This window comes from Etheostoma cragini, chromosome 20 (assembly GCF_013103735.1).
Source record: "Etheostoma cragini isolate CJK2018 chromosome 20, CSU_Ecrag_1.0, whole genome shotgun sequence".
In the NCBI taxonomy this organism is placed as follows: Eukaryota; Metazoa; Chordata; class Actinopteri; order Perciformes; family Percidae; genus Etheostoma; species Etheostoma cragini.
Genome location: NC_048426.1, coordinates 5,189,421 through 5,206,105, shown reverse-complemented (window position 1 = coordinate 5,206,105; position 16,685 = coordinate 5,189,421). Strand labels below are relative to the sequence as shown.

General features: G+C 41.1%; 2 protein-coding genes across 3 annotated transcripts in view; both read left to right on the top strand.

The window, feature by feature from the left end:
* The first annotated feature begins 78 nt into the window (after positions 1 to 78).
* On the top strand, positions 79 to 5,757 carry slc39a9 (solute carrier family 39 member 9). Of its 2 annotated transcripts, none has more exons than XM_034858062.1 (7): positions 79 to 799; positions 1,047 to 1,155; positions 2,320 to 2,526; positions 2,984 to 3,052; positions 3,439 to 3,524; positions 3,917 to 4,051; positions 5,128 to 5,757. In XM_034858062.1, the coding sequence occupies exons 1-7, from the start codon at positions 704 to 706 to the stop codon at positions 5,221 to 5,223; spliced, it is 798 nt and encodes a 265-aa protein (XP_034713953.1). In that variant the 5' UTR covers positions 79 to 703; the 3' UTR covers positions 5,224 to 5,757. The 2 variants fall into 2 exon arrangements, with proteins under 2 accessions (XP_034713953.1, XP_034713952.1); XM_034858061.1 differs by having other exon boundaries at positions 89 to 799; positions 5,123 to 5,757.
* A 4,275-nt stretch (positions 5,758 to 10,032) lies between these two features.
* The window catches only part of plekhd1 (pleckstrin homology domain containing, family D (with coiled-coil domains) member 1), a 35,990-nt gene continuing 29,337 nt past the window's right edge, over positions 10,033 to 16,685 (top strand). Inside the window, exons 1-6 of the mRNA XM_034858056.1 lie at positions 10,033 to 10,445; positions 13,552 to 13,645; positions 14,381 to 14,470; positions 14,883 to 14,959; positions 15,918 to 16,009; positions 16,105 to 16,157. Of these exons, the coding sequence (XP_034713947.1) occupies positions 10,291 to 10,445; positions 13,552 to 13,645; positions 14,381 to 14,470; positions 14,883 to 14,959; positions 15,918 to 16,009; positions 16,105 to 16,157 (561 nt within the window). The 5' untranslated portion in view covers positions 10,033 to 10,290. The remainder of the gene's footprint in view (positions 10,446 to 13,551; positions 13,646 to 14,380; positions 14,471 to 14,882; positions 14,960 to 15,917; positions 16,010 to 16,104; positions 16,158 to 16,685) is intronic.

Below are 16,685 nucleotides of genomic sequence, written 5' to 3'. Positions count from 1 at the left end.
GCTTAATGTGAAAACATTGCTCAGGGAGAACAAGCTTTTTTAAGTATTTTTGCAAAGGTTATTGTCTTAATATAATATATAGCCCCATTTGTTTCTTAAAAACACTAAAAGTGAGGCTACTTTCACATAAATCCACATTTATGAATCCATCCTTCCTCTTCCAACGGGTCTCGCGGATACGTGGCAGGATGCTTCGACAGGTTGATAAGATGAATTGTGACTCGGAAGTACTTTTTAGCAGCACCAACAAGATGTTGTTCTGTTAGCCAGTGTGTTAGCTAGCTGTTAACCAAGTCGGGACGTTGCATTATAATTTTTGACACCTAAATCTGGAAAAAAAACGATTTGGGGAAAAAGATGCTTGCAAGTGAATATTTACTTGTCAGGATTCCGCATTTGTGAATTTTTAAAGCCGGTCAGTTGCTGAAGCTAGTTAGCTTAGCTTATCTTAGCTTTGCTTATCGAGGCCAGAGACTGTCACGTCCGTGTTTAGCTAGGTAACGTGGATGTTTGGAGACGAGCTGAGCTGTTACCAGAACAGCGACGTTTATTAAAATTACAGCTATCGTCAACCAAGCTATGGTTTATTAATTTAACTTGACGAGCATGACTAGAAGTGCGTGTTAAGAGTTAGATAGGTGGAGGTTGGTGTTGATGTTTTAGCTAGCTTAGCAGAAGGTTAGCCGAAGAGAAAAGTGCAGCCATGGACGATTTTAGCTCTATCAGCCTGTTGTCTCTTGCGATGTTGGTGGGATGTTACGTGGCCGGGACAATACCTTTAGCAGTCAACTTTTCAGAGGTAAGTCTATGACATGCAAAGCTTTAAAAAAAGTTCTTCCTAAATGCCTGCTTTTAGGCTTATTTTGTACACATTTCCAAATATACAAAGAGGCAAAAGTTTATCTCTGTCAGTGCCCTTTAATCAAATAATTTAATCAGGGATTGCAACATTCAAACTGTACTGTCATCAGATAATCTGGTGTTTGTATAGTGCCTAAAAACAATGAGACCTGTGCTTTAGATGTGCTATTATTGTGTTTCTCTAGGAAAGGCTGAAGCTGATCACTGTGCTGGGAGCAGGGCTGCTGTGTGGGACTGCACTGGCTGTTATCATCCCTGAGGGGGTCCACGCACTTTATGAAGAAGTACTTGAAGGTAGAGTTTACCAGAACAGTGACTCCCAGGTGGAAGGACTACCCAGATACTGTTTCCCCAACTCCCTTGTTTAAAGGCCTTGTTGCATTTCATAATGTTTGAAGCATCAAGTCAGGATAAGATGGCTTTAATATTTGTAAGTCTGCAATTTAATTAATGTTTTAGGCAATATAATGTCAGAAATCGGTGGATAACGCCTGCCACTATTTCACAAGGTCCAAAGGAGCATCCTCAAATTGCTTGTTTCAGTTGTTGGCAACAATTAAAATACTAGAGAGAACTAACATGTTTTAGTGGTAGTAGTGGCGTGCACCGTCCGGATTTCAGTTTGCAAGCCTGCAGACTAGTTGGTCTGGTCTGGTCTGGTCTGGTCTGGAAGAAGAACTGTTTTTTGCTTCCGGCCTAATGAGAAGGGAGAGTTGTTTCCGTATTAGTGTTTAGTATTCATTTTCTGAAAGGTGTACGCACAACCCAACGGTTTGGTGACGCCATCTGAGCCTAAAGTCATCATTTTTAATTAGTCACGGTAATACTGTATACTGCAAAATAGGAGGTTTGACTATATCAAAATTTGGATACCGCCCATCTGTGTGTGTGTGTGTGTGTGTGTGTGTGTGTGTGTGTGTGTGTGTGTGTGTGTAGAATCCAGAAATGCGTTATTTGTAATTATTTTAGTTATCACTAAAGTAGTATGATAATTAGTTTTATTATCACAACAGGACAGAGCAACATTTAAATGTATTTAAGTTCTGATAAATGAAATGTATAAAAATACAAACTTAAGATATGAAACTTAAATGAATCTGTTACCAACAGGGACGTTGTAGCGCGCCCTCTGCTGGACAAACTATACAACGGAAACACTCATATAATGGTTGACCGCCTGTTTTTATTTTAATATTCATTTATCAGAATCATTTATTTGACATTATAAATGATTCGGGTGAATGAATATTTAAACTTTATATATATATATTTATTGTTTTTCGTTCTTTTTTATCGACCATTAAAAATGCCAATACCGATAGTTTGGGAAATGCATATGTAATATTGGCCCGCCGATATATTGGTCGTGTTCTAGTGTCTGTGCTGCCGAGAGGAGTCAGTAATCGTATGTGTTAAGGTGTTACAGTTGCAGTACAGTTTCAACCTGTGTTTCTGCAGGTGTGCACCACAGCCACGGCCAGGCTGGTGTCGTGGAGGTGTCTGAGGGGAAGGGTGAGGCAGACGCGGCCCTGGGGAGTGTCAGCGGGAAACATGAGCACAGTCACGAGCAGCTTCATGCCTGCATCGGAGTGTCTCTGGTCCTGGGCTTCGTCTTTATGCTACTGGTGGACCAGATAGGCAGTTCTCATGTGCACAGCACTGAAGGTCAGTATTACAAACACAAAGATTAAAGCACCCAAAGCAATCGTATGTGTGGAGAATTAGTTTGTGAAAGAGGGCTTTGTGGCGGCAGCTTTGTCATTAGTCTCATCGAGTGCTAATCTCTTCCGGAAGAGAATCATTTTGTGGAATTGGAACCAAAATACCTCCAGAAGGCTCAACTGCATAGTCTGTTCTCCCAGATGCACCCACGCTTCGTACCGAACAATTCCCAAGCTTTTTATTTGAGCAGCTAATGCACCGCAAACTGTTAGCAAAGTCTGCCAACTTGTGACGCCACGCAGTTGTTGTCTGACAGTGTGGAGATGCTGTTCTGTCATTATCCCATGGCTCTCGATGTCCACTTCTTAAAAAGAGTGTGTGTGCGTGTGTGTGTGTGTGTGTGTGTGTGTGTGTGTGCGCGTGTGCACAATTTGCCTTGACTTGTTTTTGTCTGGTTTAGATCCAGAGTCAGCAAGGGCCGCCTCTTCAAAGATCACCACCACCCTGGGACTGGTGGTCCACGCTGCAGGTACGCCTGCTTTGGAATATTTGACTCCTACTGATTGTCAAAGAGGAACATTTTTTAATGTTAAAACCCAAATTATTGCTGTGATAAAGATTGGTTTCTTTCCACATGAGTTACTTATGCAGAAAGAACAATATCGATGTTTGACATTGTGTAAACATTTTTTTATGATTTAAGATGTTATTCTTTGCTACACCTACGTTAAAGTGAATCCCATTTCACTGTAATTTGGAAAAATAAAACGCAAAGGCGATTTTATTTGGGCAGTAACAGTTGCTCCCTTGTTTTTTAGTTTAGTGCAATATTAGAATCGGAACTTAGTTAATGTCGTTGAACTAATTGATAACATAACATAAAAGTATGCCTCATCAACGTGTTTTCGTCTCCAGCTGATGGAGTGGCTCTGGGTGCTGCTGCCTCCACCTCTCAGACCAGCGTCCAGCTCATTGTCTTTGTAGCTATCATGCTGCATAAGGTAATAATGGTTCTTATCTTGTACAGTAAATCAATGGATTTTAATATTTGTTGTTGTGGGATAGGTATATTCAAATTAAACGCAAGTAACTAATTGATTCAACCGATTATCTGATTAGTTGACAGAAAAGTAGTTGCTAACCATTTTGATTGTTGTTTAATGATTTTTTTGTTGTTGTCTTTTCTGGCAAAAATGGTGAACATTTATTTGTTCCAGTGTCACATTTGTTAGAATTAGCTTCTTCTCTTTGTCTTACGTGATAGTAAACTACATCATTTGGGGATTTAGGCTATTTCTGACATTGTAGCAAATCAAATACATAGATTAATTGTTTAGGAGCAGTAAATGGCAAAGGTAAACCTGTGTGAATTGAACTGCTCTGTCCCCTGCAGGCTCCAGCTGCGTTCGGTCTGGTTTCGTTCCTGATGCATGCTGGTCTCGAGAGGAACCGCATCCGCAAACATCTGCTGGTCTTTGCCTTGGCAGCGCCTGTCCTCTCCATGCTCACCTTTTTAGGGCTCAGTCAGGTAAATATGGAAGCAGCTATTCACCAATTATTAAATATTAATAAGTAAGTAAGTAAGTAAAATTTATTTGTATAGCACTTTTCTCAGATGAAGATCACAAAGTGCTTCACAACAAAAGGAAGCATTTAACAACTCTCATAAATACAATACATCATAAAAATAAAAACAAAAGAATAACACGTACACATAAGACCAGCCTAACCACCCTTCGATCTAGTTAAAAGCCTCTTTAAAAAGCAGAGTTTTCAACTGAGTTTTTAAGTGTTCCACACAGTCTAAGCAGCGCATGGAAGGAGGCAAAGCGTTCCACAACCTGGGTGCAACAGCTTGAAATGAGCGGTCCCCCCTAGTTTTAAAATGTGTACGGGGGGCAACTAATAGTCTCTGGCCTGTTGATCTCAAACTACGTGAGGATGTACGCAGCAGGGATCAGGTCAGAGATGTATGTATGTATAATAAAAACAAAATTCATGTAAATATTAGTGGTGGTTTTCAGTGCATCCAAATGCAACACTGTCCTTGAGGCAGGACTTGTGTTTTTTGTCTGTCAGTCTTCTTAAGGCTCTTTCGAGTGGCCGCCCGGATAGCTCAACAGATAGAGCGGGTGCACATATATAGAGGTTAACTACCCAACGCAGCGGGCCTGGGTTAGACCCGGCCCTTTGCGGCATGTTGTTCTCTCTCTCTCTCTCTCTCTCTCTCTCTCTCTCTCTCTCTCTCTCTCTCTCTCTCTCTCTCTCTCTCTCTCTCCCCTTCCTTTTGCTTCTTCAGCTGTCCTGTCATTAAAGGCCCAAACAGTAATCTTAAAAAAGGCTCTTTTAAATATTCAGCCTGAGGTAAACTGCCTGTCGTCCTTTTTAGACTCGGCTAAACAATGAAAAAGACAATTCCTTAGTGAAATACAAGTCAGGTCACTAAGGAATTAATTTAGGAACTAAAGGTCCCGTATACTGGTAAGGGTTCAGGATTATCTACAAATGCCATTCACAAGACATGTTTAGGATAAAATGTTTCATTAGCCACAACAAGTCTAATCTCAAATAAATGTCATTTGTGTTTGTCCCCCCTCAGAGCAGCAAGGAGGCCCTGTCAGACTTCAACGCAACTGGAGTCGCCATGCTCTTCTCCGCTGGCACCTTCCTCTACGTGGCCACCGTCCACGTCCTCCCTGAGGTCGGGGGTGGCGGCCACAGCCACGCCCCCACGGGAGGGACCGGAGGGAAAGGACTGAGCAAGGTCGAGGTGGGAGCTCTGGTGCTGGGCTGCCTCATCCCTCTGGTGCTGTCCGTCGGTCACCACCATTAGACCCAGCGTTCAGGACGGATTTACGGGGGGGGAGGGGAAATGTGGAGACAGAGACTTCAAAACAATGTGGATCTAAATGTCTTATTGCTTGTTGTCTGCTGATGGACCAGACCGGTACTCGTTGCGGGGCGTTTCAGCGGTGACAACAGGAACACGACAATGTTTTTCTTCTGCCGACAAAACATCTTACATCTTCTGTGTATGTGTCCCTTTATTTCACTAGAAATCTTTTTTTCAAGAGAGACCAGAGTTGGACTCTTTATCTCTGTTTACTTCGATCACTGTGGCGTTTTCAGTGTTGCGTCAGTATGCTAAGTCAAAGAACCAACCTTGATACCATTACAGTGATGTTTTACTAGATGGCAGTTCCACAGAGAGATTTAATCAAGCCTGTGTAATATCAAAAAAGCTAACTTCTCATTTTTAAGAAATGCCAATTGTACTGATTGTAAATCTCATGGCAACCATCCAGATTAATTTGAGCAGATTTTCAAGTGCCATACTACTATAGCTGGTTGACGGCGACATTAGGACTTATCGGTTTGTAGGAACCGTTGCTGACTTATTTTCTTACCGACAGAGATGTGTATCTCGCAGCCAACTATAAAGCAGGAGGAGCCTGGATAACCTGTAACATTTATAGTTTTGGCGTGTGAGTTTGCCCTACTACAAAAAAAATATGGTTGCATCAAGCGATTTCTTGGCCTGATGGGAGACCCGATGGTCTGCTGGTGGTGTCTCTCCTATAAAACCCCACGCAAACGTTCACGCACTCGTCCGCTCAAACCCGAGTGCTGCGTTAAGAGAAGAGCCAGCCAGCCTTGAGCCGTCACTTTATTTTCATCACTTTAGTTTCTCGGCATGTTTATTTTTCTGCTTAACTTAAAGAGTAACTGTAAATGAAAAAAAAAATGTGTACAGACTATTTAGTTTTTTTGTTTTGTTGTTGAGGTGGAGGGTTATTTCAGCAGCTGTGAATGGTTTGCCTTACAGAGGGCAGTAACCATAGGGACCACTGGCTCAGGTGAACCGACCTATTACAGGTCCTCTTAGGAGAACTTTGAACAAAACCTTTTTTTTGTCCTTTTCAGATGGTTGTCTCCTCATTAATGAATCCTACCTGAGCAATAATCACACACATGAAATCGGGCCAGAGTCTCTTCTTTCTCTGTAATGCTGAAACGGCTACAGAGATACTGTGACTTCAAAACCAGTTCTTAAATGATACTTTGTTTCTGATTACAAATTTAAAAATCTATTTTAACAAAAACAAATTAAATTATACATTATGGCACAAATCTTTTAATTTATTTTTCAGCTCCTATTACATGAGCCTGGTCTCTGTGCGTGACGTAGAGCTTTTCCTGCGTGTCTCTAAGACATGTAACAATAAGAGCCAATCAGCAGCGTGATAAGATATTGCTAACATGCTGCATGCTTATTGGCTCAATACCGTTGATGAGATTTAGTTCTTAGTTTCTTAGGTACTGACCGACGAGGCGTTTTTCAATACTCGATACTAAGGAGGTACCCAGCCCTGCCGCAGAGGGTTTGGCTTCATCTTAGAATCCCTGGTTGTAGGTTTCAGAAAGAAGCTCTCAGACGCATCCCTCTCCTGACATCCTCTCTGCCTCAGTACCATTAGAACTTACCGATTAATGCATTGAAATGTAAGTAGGCTGCTCCCTCTTCTATCAGGACAGGTGGATGTTGTGTTACTGTATCACTGTGCCTGCTCACAGCAGAGCCCATGTACATGTAAGTTTGTATGTGTACTGTACAGAGTAACTTCTCCCTTCCACAATCATATCTTGTGTGAGATGGAACTGCTTACTCACAAATACCTTTTTTTGTACTCTTTAATTTGACATGGATGAGCTGTCTGATTCAAGAGGCTACAGACTTTTGGAGCAGTCTCTGTTTTATGTATAAATTGAATGTTTTTACAAACGCAAGTTGTCAATTATTCCAAGTTCTACGAGAAGAAGAAGAAGAAACCCACCGGCATGTTAACAGAGAAGGAGTGGGTCGTTTGCAGTCCAGCAGCTGCATGACCATTTTATTTTTTATGAGACACTGTATTGTGTGTACAAAATTGAAAAGACCCCTGTGTGTTGGTTCACATCGGGGCATGTTGGAGGACAGGGCCCCATCATGTGCCATTTCATCTTTCTAAACGATGTTGCATCAGAACCCCTGCTAACATTTGGCGTTTCAAGGAATTGCTTCGTCTCGAAAACATCAGAAAAACACCCATCACAGGTTCCCAGAGTCCAAGGGGATGTCTTCAAATGTCTTGCTTTGTCAGCCTACATTCCCAAACCCAAGAAATATCCTGTTTACTATTATGGAAGTTGATGAAATCCAGAAAATATTCACATTTCATAGCTGGAACCTTTCTTCAATATTTGGATTTGATTAATCGCTTCTGCACTGAAAGTGTTATGTTTAAAAGTGTTTCTCTAATGAACATTGCATGTTCGTGACCAATTAAGCAACCATCAAAGGTTGATGGCTTTTATTTGTTCAGAGAAGAGAGAAACAACCCAAACTGTTCCAACTTTTGGTCACATTCCTTCTTTTGAGAAAGACAATGAGGGAACGATGGAATAACTAGATACAAAAATGGACTTTTAACTTGCAGTACAACTGAAGGTGTGGTTAACTTGAGCTGTAACTTTGGAATCACATTAGGAAGGGATATCTTTACACTTAAAGCCAAATAAAACGATTGGATTATCTGAGAAATGCATTGTCACAAAACTAGAAGGGCTGTTTTCTTTAGCTCATGAAGAGATGTGTTTTGCAGGACAACAGGGTTATACAGTTCATAATGAAATCTAGTTTGTGTGCATGTCTCGGGCTCACTGGTGTTTGTAAAAGTTTTTTCTAAAATGAATGTGAAGCTTCATCCTTGCATCGTGAACAGTGTTTAGTGGTTGTTTGACCAATCAAAATCCAGTCTATGGAGTTAGTCAGACCATCTTAAAATGTCGCATTGGGTGTCAGCAGTTAAAGGTCCCCTAATGCATGGTGGTCTCGCATGAGGCCACCTCTTGGTCAATTTGAAAGCCACGATTCCTCGTTTTTACGGTGTACGGAGGCTCAGTGGTTAGCACTTCTGCCTTGCAACCTAAAGGTTCTTGGTTCAAAGTCAAGGTGTGCTGGTTGGATTTAGAATGTTCTTCTTTTAGAGAAGGTTGTTTAGATTTCCTCCAGTGCTCTGGCTTCTTCCCACCATAAAGACATGCATGCTTGGTAACTAGGAACTAGGACTACAGTTGAAAAATAGCTGACACTTTATTTTACATTTACAGAAAATGTTGAGTGCATTGTCCTAATAAATGTCAAATAAATAAATCCTAAATCCTCATGGGCGGGGAAAATTCTCTTGGTGGGCCCATCTGAGCTTTCCTTTTCTCAAAGGCAGAGCAGGATACTCAGGGCTTGGTTTACACCTATCACCAGGTCTAGCCACTGGGGGACCATAGGCAGGCTGGGGGAACTCATATTAACGTTAAAAAAAACTCATAATGTCATGTCATGCTATGGGACCTTTAACATCTTTCATCAAATGCGCACATAAATAGAGAAAATGAAACCCCTTAAAACCAACTTGCTGGTGGTGGCCCAGGTTAACCCAGTTGGAGCGGGCAACGCAGCGGCCGCGGGGTTGACTCTGACCTTTGGCCCTTCTCTCTCCCCTGTCATGGCTTCATCTGTACTATGGAATTAAAGGCCTAAAATACCCCCCAAAACTAATCTTTAAAAAAAAAAAACTGCAGGTGGAGTTTGATGCGTTCACAGAAACTTGAAGAGATGAGGGCACATGTTGGGGCAGAGTGGAGGTTTCAGTATGGATCAATTTTAATATTTGTAATAATTTAAGTGGGAGTAAGTGTCTCTTTGATTTTGTCATTCCATAATGAGTATGCCTTATTTCCATAATCAGTTGTAAAGCAATGTGTTTTATGACAACTAAATTAAAGTGTTTTTTTTTTAACTGTTGAAAATGCTCTTATATTGTGTTTATTTAAGCATGTTATAAATGTTGTCTGTTGTGGTGTTTTCCCCAAATTCCAACAGGTAGAATTTAGGTTCTCATCTTGTATTCATCAAGGTAAGAAGTTATTTACTTTTTGTCACATTTTGTTGTTGTTACAAATTGTGTTTTTTATCCCTCTTGAATGTTTTATGTTGTTTATGTTTCAGAGGCTTTTCTATGCTGATGTGGGGTTTTTTTACTATGAAAAAACTCTGCAGGCTCATGCACTTCTCTGTTGCAGCTGAGCTGTCATTATCCTTTTAAGCTGCTGTCCATCAACTCTGACACGTGTAATATAATCTGATACTCACAGCGCTGAGCTACATGTTAACCGCTCTGACTCTCCATCCTCTTTACCAGAAGTCGTGCACTCGTCCACGCCTCTGACCCAGATGATCTCCTAATTCACTGCTGGAGCGATGGATGGATGGATGGATGGATGGATGGATGGATGGATGGATGGATGGAGAGACCAGAGAGCTCATACCTGCCAAGAGCTGGAGACTGCGGAAAGTCCAGTAATCTCAATAACAGCTTTTACTGGCTGGAATGTATTGACCCGCTTCAGATTTAGCAACTCATTCCTAAAGCTTCCCTCCCTCTTTCCCTCTGTCATCCCTGTTATATCTCCTGTGCCGTCACTCGGCCTCCAGCTGATGAGCGTATTGGCAGCTGTATTTTCCACCCTGCTGAGTTATTGGGATTTGTTTGCTACGTTGTCCTGCTTTGTATTGAAGCTGTCCCTGCTGCTGTACTTTACATGCACCTCTATGTGTGCATGTTGGGAGTAGTTGTTATTGACTGACTGGGTTATATATTAATTTATTTTATTCTATTGATTTCTTTTTTTTTTTTGCCCCACCTCCCTGGGCGTGATAAGCCAGAGAGGATGTTCTCGTCTGCGTCCAGAAACTCTCTGTTCTCGCCCTGGTCCTCGATGGAGCAGTCCGACTCGGAAGCGTTGGACATCAGCACCAAGGTGCAGCTGCACGGGGTGCTGTGGAAGAGGCCGTTCGGACGGCCGTCGGCCAAGTGGTCCCGCAGGTGAGCGTGAGGTTTGATTCCCATGGTGTTTTTCTAATCTTTTATCCTCAGATAGAGCACTTTACTATACTGCAGTTCTTGCTATCGGTTCAGGGAACTTCGGCCTCTGTGCTGCTTATGAAACCTTTGTCAAAATCTGAATGAACTTAAAACATTAGAGGTTTAGCTTATTGGGGGGGGGAGTTTTTTCTTAAAAGTTTTTAAAGTAAGGTTCCCTACGTTCCAGACAAAACTGCTGATTATTCTCAGAGAACGGTCAAATCCTCCTTCCAATATTCAACACTCTTGTTGTTGAATCCTGTAAAGTTAATTATTGCTGTAATATAGTTGAAAAACAAAGCATTAAATTTACTTTTTATTTGACAACACAGTATAAAATATCATTATTCTTATGTCCTGAGAGCAAAAACAACAAATTTAATTTGCTTAACAGCTAAAAAACATCTTTAAAAAGAAATATCACAATTAAATTAAAGAATATAATGTTAGGAATTTTAATTGATAAAACTGGCAGACTTAATTGACTGTATTTTAATTAATTTCTTCCAAAATAGACATTTAGGGTTTTGTGTTTATGCCATGTACATTACATTATATAACAACAGGATGTACTCATCCACAGGTCTTTTTGTGTATTTAGATGTTATAATGCCTGGATTGGTACCTTACGTTATGATATTGCTTTAAGTTAACATAGCAATTAAGACAACAATACAGAGAGCTTATTTGCAGAACATTGCTCATGTCATAAAGGTTAAAAGAATGTGAGCTCAGAGATTTTGGGGTAGTGTTTGTGGTGTCACCAGCTTAAAAAAAAACGCTCTGCCAAACGCTGATGACATTTAGATTTGGGAGACTGACCCTCAGGAAGACTTTAAATTGTGGGGGCAATTAAAGGGCCACTCCACTGATTTCATAGATAACTGCCAGTTAAACTCAACATGTGTAAATAACTGTATAACGTCTTTTTGGACTGAAATTTAAATTTTAAGGAGTGTCTAATGAAAGATGATATTGAGTTACATTATGGAAAATGAAGGATCCAGCCTTGTTTTGGAAACTGTAACTGAAAGTCAGGATGTCAAGGAACTCTGCGGCAGAGAATATGACCATTTTTTATTAGATCTGTCCCTGGTGGGGCGGCCTCCAGCTCACCTTGTAAGAGCGTGCGCCCCCATGTTGGCTGAGTCCTTTGTAGCGGGCCGGGTTTGAGTCCGACCCGCGTCCCTTTGCTGCGTCATCCCCCGTCTCTCTCCCACCTTTCCTGCCCATCCACCGTCACTCTAAAATAAAGGTTAAAAAGCCCCCAAAAATAATCTCAAAAAAAGATCTGTCCCTGGTAAATCCCCCAGCTTTGTGGAAGTAAGAATACAAAGTCACTTAGACTCAGACTTCTAGTATTTGGTGTACTAGACTAGTACAACAAATACAATAATAATACAATAACAGGACCTGAAAGTGTCAAACAAACATGTAAATATGTTAATCTGTTTCAACAAATCAATCAATCCATATAGTTTATGTAGTAACTATGCACTGTTACTGTAGTTTACACATAATAATTAGTTCACTTAATTTGGAGATGATGCAACAAATATCAGCCCTACATGTTGTGATCAGACTTCCTGAGACGTTGCAGTCCTCTAAAGCAGTGGTCCCGACATGGGGGTCAGGGCCAGGTGGGTCACAAGATGATTCTAATATCCCTTACCCACTTGCCAAAAAATCCACTAACATTTGGCTTTTGTCTTTGTGGTAAAGGTTACAGTCGACATTCACTCCAAAGACTGTGCTGAAGTCGTGGGTATATATATATATATATAGTAATGGAAACATGACACCCGTGTGGACGTGTTTTTTCACCAATTTTTTGGCGCGATGCTTTGACGCTTGCCGCCTCCGTCTGCAACTTCTGTCTTCTCACCCACAAATTCCACACATCTCCACCCTCTCAGCCAAAGCAGCATTCAGACATTGTTGCAAATTAGTTGGCACCGAGTTTAAAAAGGTGACTGAAGAAAGTTTAAGCAGATATTTAAAAAAAGTAACCACCATAACATTGTCACCTGCCTTGATGCTGCATTCCAGCTCTGTTTTCCGGCGCATTTGTGATGTCAAACAAAACGACCCAGAAAAAAAACAGAAAAGCAAACTAATCTACTGGCAATGGGAAGGGAGTCTATTTTTATCAGAATATACACGTGGGAAAAGGGTACACAGGGTAGAGCTGAAGATTTTTGCCCATACCCGAAGGGACCCCACGGGTTTCTTTCATTCTACACGGGCTCATGCCGGGCTTGGGCTTGTGTTTCGGGTTGCGCGGTAAATGAGCGGTCAGGTGATGCGACCGATTAGCGCCAAAATGGATGCCGATGGAAGTGAAACGGAGGCTGGCCTCTGGCCATCACGTTTTGGTTGCACCGGAAAAGAAAGCAAAGTCTGAGGTGTGGAGAACTTTTGACTATGTGCATAATGAGAATAATGAGTCATGTATAAATGACTCACGCGCACATTTGAATAATGTCGGGCTGTAAACGGGTTCAGGTTTTTAAAAAGCTGTCAATCTAAATGTACATGTCAGACTCTTTCTGAATTCTGTCGGGCTTGGGCCTTGTCGGGCCTAACTTTTAGGGCCCAATTCAGGGTCTCTAGCTAATTACTTGGGTAAGAAAGAAGAACGGACAGGTTTCTGCAACAAAAAAAGTAATCTTTGCTTTTTTTCTTTATGAAGTACTTGATATTTGACCTTTTTGAGCCTCTGAAAATGATTCAAATCAACAATCCGAGTAGAATTCACTCCTCTATTTAACTGCTCATAGACATGCAGCTCGAAGTGCTGCTTTGTAATAATGGGTCGCAAGAAACAACGGTTGTCAACCACTAAACATCTAAATAAAGCAGCAGTTAATACTGTACAGTAATATGCAGCTCCTTCACAGGATGAATTATACATGTCACTCGTTATTTCTGAATGACAGAAATAGAAAGAGAAAGAGGCAGAAGCATGACTGTTCAAGCATTGTTTGTCCTGTGAAATGATTGAGAACATGGGCAGGCGGTTCCTTTCAGACTCACTGCTGCTTTCTTTGTCTTCCTCGGTCCCAAGATTCTTCATCATCAAAGACAGCTTCTTGCTCTACTATGCAGAGAGCGAGAAGAGAAACTTTGAGAACAACAGGTTCTTCAACATCCACCCCAAGGTGAGCCTCTGCATCCTCTCTGAAGACACTATATCTGTATTTTTTATTGCATGTAGGTGTAGTGGCACGGTGGCTCAGTGGTTAGCACTGCAGAGTTCGATCCCAGGTCCAGGCAGCGCTGCTCTGTGTGGAGTTTGCGTGGGTTTCCTCTGGGTGCTCTGGTTTCTTCCCACCATAAAGACATGCATGCTGGGTAACTAGGACTACAATGGAAAAGTAAATGTCTTTATATTTACAGAAATGTCAATTAATGTGCAATGTCGTAATCAAATCAATAAGTCCTAACATTAGGGGTGAAAAAAAGGATTTACATATGTATCGTGTTTTATTTGCCAGTGAAAATGCATTCTATTTTTTATTTTAATTTTTTACCAATGAATCCTCATAATGTTTTCTATTTATACAGTACCGCTGACAGCGAATACATCATATTTGTTTCCAGCAAAACAGAGTGAAAGCAGAAAATGCATGTTGTGTACTTCTTTACAAACGAAATACACGTACAAGTAGTTTTAACAATGCTATATTGTCTCTAAAAGTGTATAAATCCACTCTGGAATCTATCAAATTGCAACACTTTAAGAATTGCAATACATGAATCAGGAAAGACTCGAATCGAATAGATTAATATCTGTTTATGTCACTGTTTGCTTTTATAAACCAAAGGCTTTTACTTGAATTAACCTGATGAAAACATTATAAATGACATGGAAGTGTAATGTGTTTTTGTCTTAGGGAGTAATTCCTTTAGGAGGATGTGTGGTGTCGGCTAATGAGAACATGGGCATGCCCTTTGCCATTGTGATCAACCTGGAAGACTTCACTGTAAGACCGGTCCCACTTTCATTTCTCCCTTACTTTATCATTTATCAGCCTCGCGGAGGCTTAAAAATCATTTTTTAAAGACAGAACTTGGCCTAGGTGCACACAGACACTATGCAAAAACAAAACAACATCATACACAAGTAAATGAAAATGTAAATGCATGACAAAGCAGCATGGAGAGCAAAACTAAAATAGCTTTTTTATAAATTGTCATTTTGTAACTGTAATGGTGAGATTCAGCCTGATCCTGCAACAAATGGGATACATGATATAGTGAATATAACTGTAACACAGTGGCACATCAATGCTGTCTATCTCAGCAGCCCAAAGATGGAAATCCACTGTCTAGTTTACAGCCTGAGCCCATTATTGACAAGCTGCTGATGTGTAGTATTTCATATCCGCCCCCCAGGGCACCATAGTCCTGGCTGCTGAGTCTGGGGAGGAGCAGGTCCAGTGGATGGAGATGCTGCAGGACTCAGGGAAAGTGTAAGTATATGACACAAAATCTCCTTCTAATTGTTGCTCTTGGAGCTCTGTGTGAAGGAATTACACACACAAGACAGACATTTTAAAACTCCTTTGTTTGGGTATTATGGTCTGTAGGGTTGGAGGAGGTGTTGGGAACCGGATTGTCCAATACGGGCCAAAGAAGGGTGGTGGACTGGTAGCTGGAGAGTTGCCAGTTCACGTCCCAAGCATCGCCAAGGTGCTCTTCAGCAAGGCACTGAACCCCCAAATTCTTATTATTAAAGAATAGGTTTTAGTTTGTTGCCAAATTCAGACTGTTTCAATGAATTCAACACACATGAGACTTTAAGTAGTGAATGTTAGAGATGAAGGCCTGACGCAACCACAACTTTCACAGTAGCACAATGATCTGTAACAACCAAAACCACAATGTTCACTTTGTCTGCTACAGCTTTTAAAAAGACGCTGCTTTGAGCTAAATGCTAACATTGGCATGCTAACAAGGTCACACGGCAATGCTACCATGCTGATGTCATGCAGATGAAATGCTAACGTTGACTATCTCAGTGTGTCTTTGTGTGCGTGATAAACTTTGCACTAAACACAAAGAGCAGCTCAGGCTGATGGGAATGTCAGTCAATAAGTGGCTCTAGAAGAAAATCTGATAAATGGAAGGAAAATATCACCCAATCAAAACAGTGGAAAACTAAATTGTTGTGATTCATCTCCTGGGAACCATGAATGTCTGAATAAGATTTAATGGCAATCCATCCAATAGTTGTTGAGATAGTTTAGTGAAAAAGTGGAAACTGACCTGCTGATGGAGATAGATAAAAATTTAGCGGATCGCCAATGTCATTTAAATTCAACCTTATGAGAACTTGAATGTCTGTAAAAAGATTTTCATGACATGTTCATCATCATCATCTGCTAATCCTCCTGTATTTTTGTTATTAAATCTCTGTTTGTCCAACAGCACGTGGAAGAACGCCCAGCTGGGCGAGGCCATGATCGAGAGTCTGGAGGCTCAGGGGCTGCAGCTGGCCAAGGAGAAGCAGGAGTATCTGGGTAAACAAGGGGGGGTGGGGGTGGGGGGGTACACTGAGCTTTTTAAAGGTCTAACAAGCAGAGGCAGTTTACGTGAAATGGTTTTCTTTCTCCAGACAAACTGATGGAAGAGACTGAGGAGCTGAGTCACCAAAGAGCACAGAGAGAGGCGAGAGCTCTTTATTCCCTCCTCTGGTCTCATCACACAACACAACAACATCTTTTAGGAGTTTGGAATACATAGAGTTTAACTAGTATTTATAATAAACCAATCTAAAATGTATGTACTTTATATGTTACTTATATACATGACTATTATTGTCACAGATTATTTTTGATAAATCAATTCCCTGTTAAGTGTATAAAAGGATCAAAATATCCCAGACCCCAAGATGACTTCTTCAGGAGTCTATTCTTCAACCTTGACGTCATTTATCGTCACAATCCTACATTTTAATAATCACCTACACGTGTTTGTGTGTGTGTGTGTGTGTGTGTGTTTCTGTGTGTGTCTGTGTGTGTCTGTGTGTGTGTCTGTCTGTGTGTGTCTGTGTGTGCCTGTGTTTGTGTGTGTGTGTGTCTGTGTGTGTGTGTGTGCATGTTTGTCTGTGTCTGTGTGTGTTTGTGTCTATGTGTGTGTATCTGTCTGTGTGTGTATGTGTTTGTGTGTGTGTGTGTCTGTGTGTGTGTGTGTGTG

Excerpts from the sequence above, each read along its gene's own strand:
- slc39a9 (XM_034858061.1), top strand. The coding sequence starts at position 704 with ATGGACGATTTTAGCTCTATCAGCCTGTTGTCTCTTGCGATGTTGGTG. Across the intron at positions 3,053-3,438 it reads ACTGGTGGTCCACGCTGCAG|CTGATGGAGTGGCTCTGGGT; the intron begins GTACGCCTGCTT and ends TTTCGTCTCCAG. Across the intron at positions 3,525-3,916 it reads TAGCTATCATGCTGCATAAG|GCTCCAGCTGCGTTCGGTCT; the intron begins GTAATAATGGTT and ends TGTCCCCTGCAG.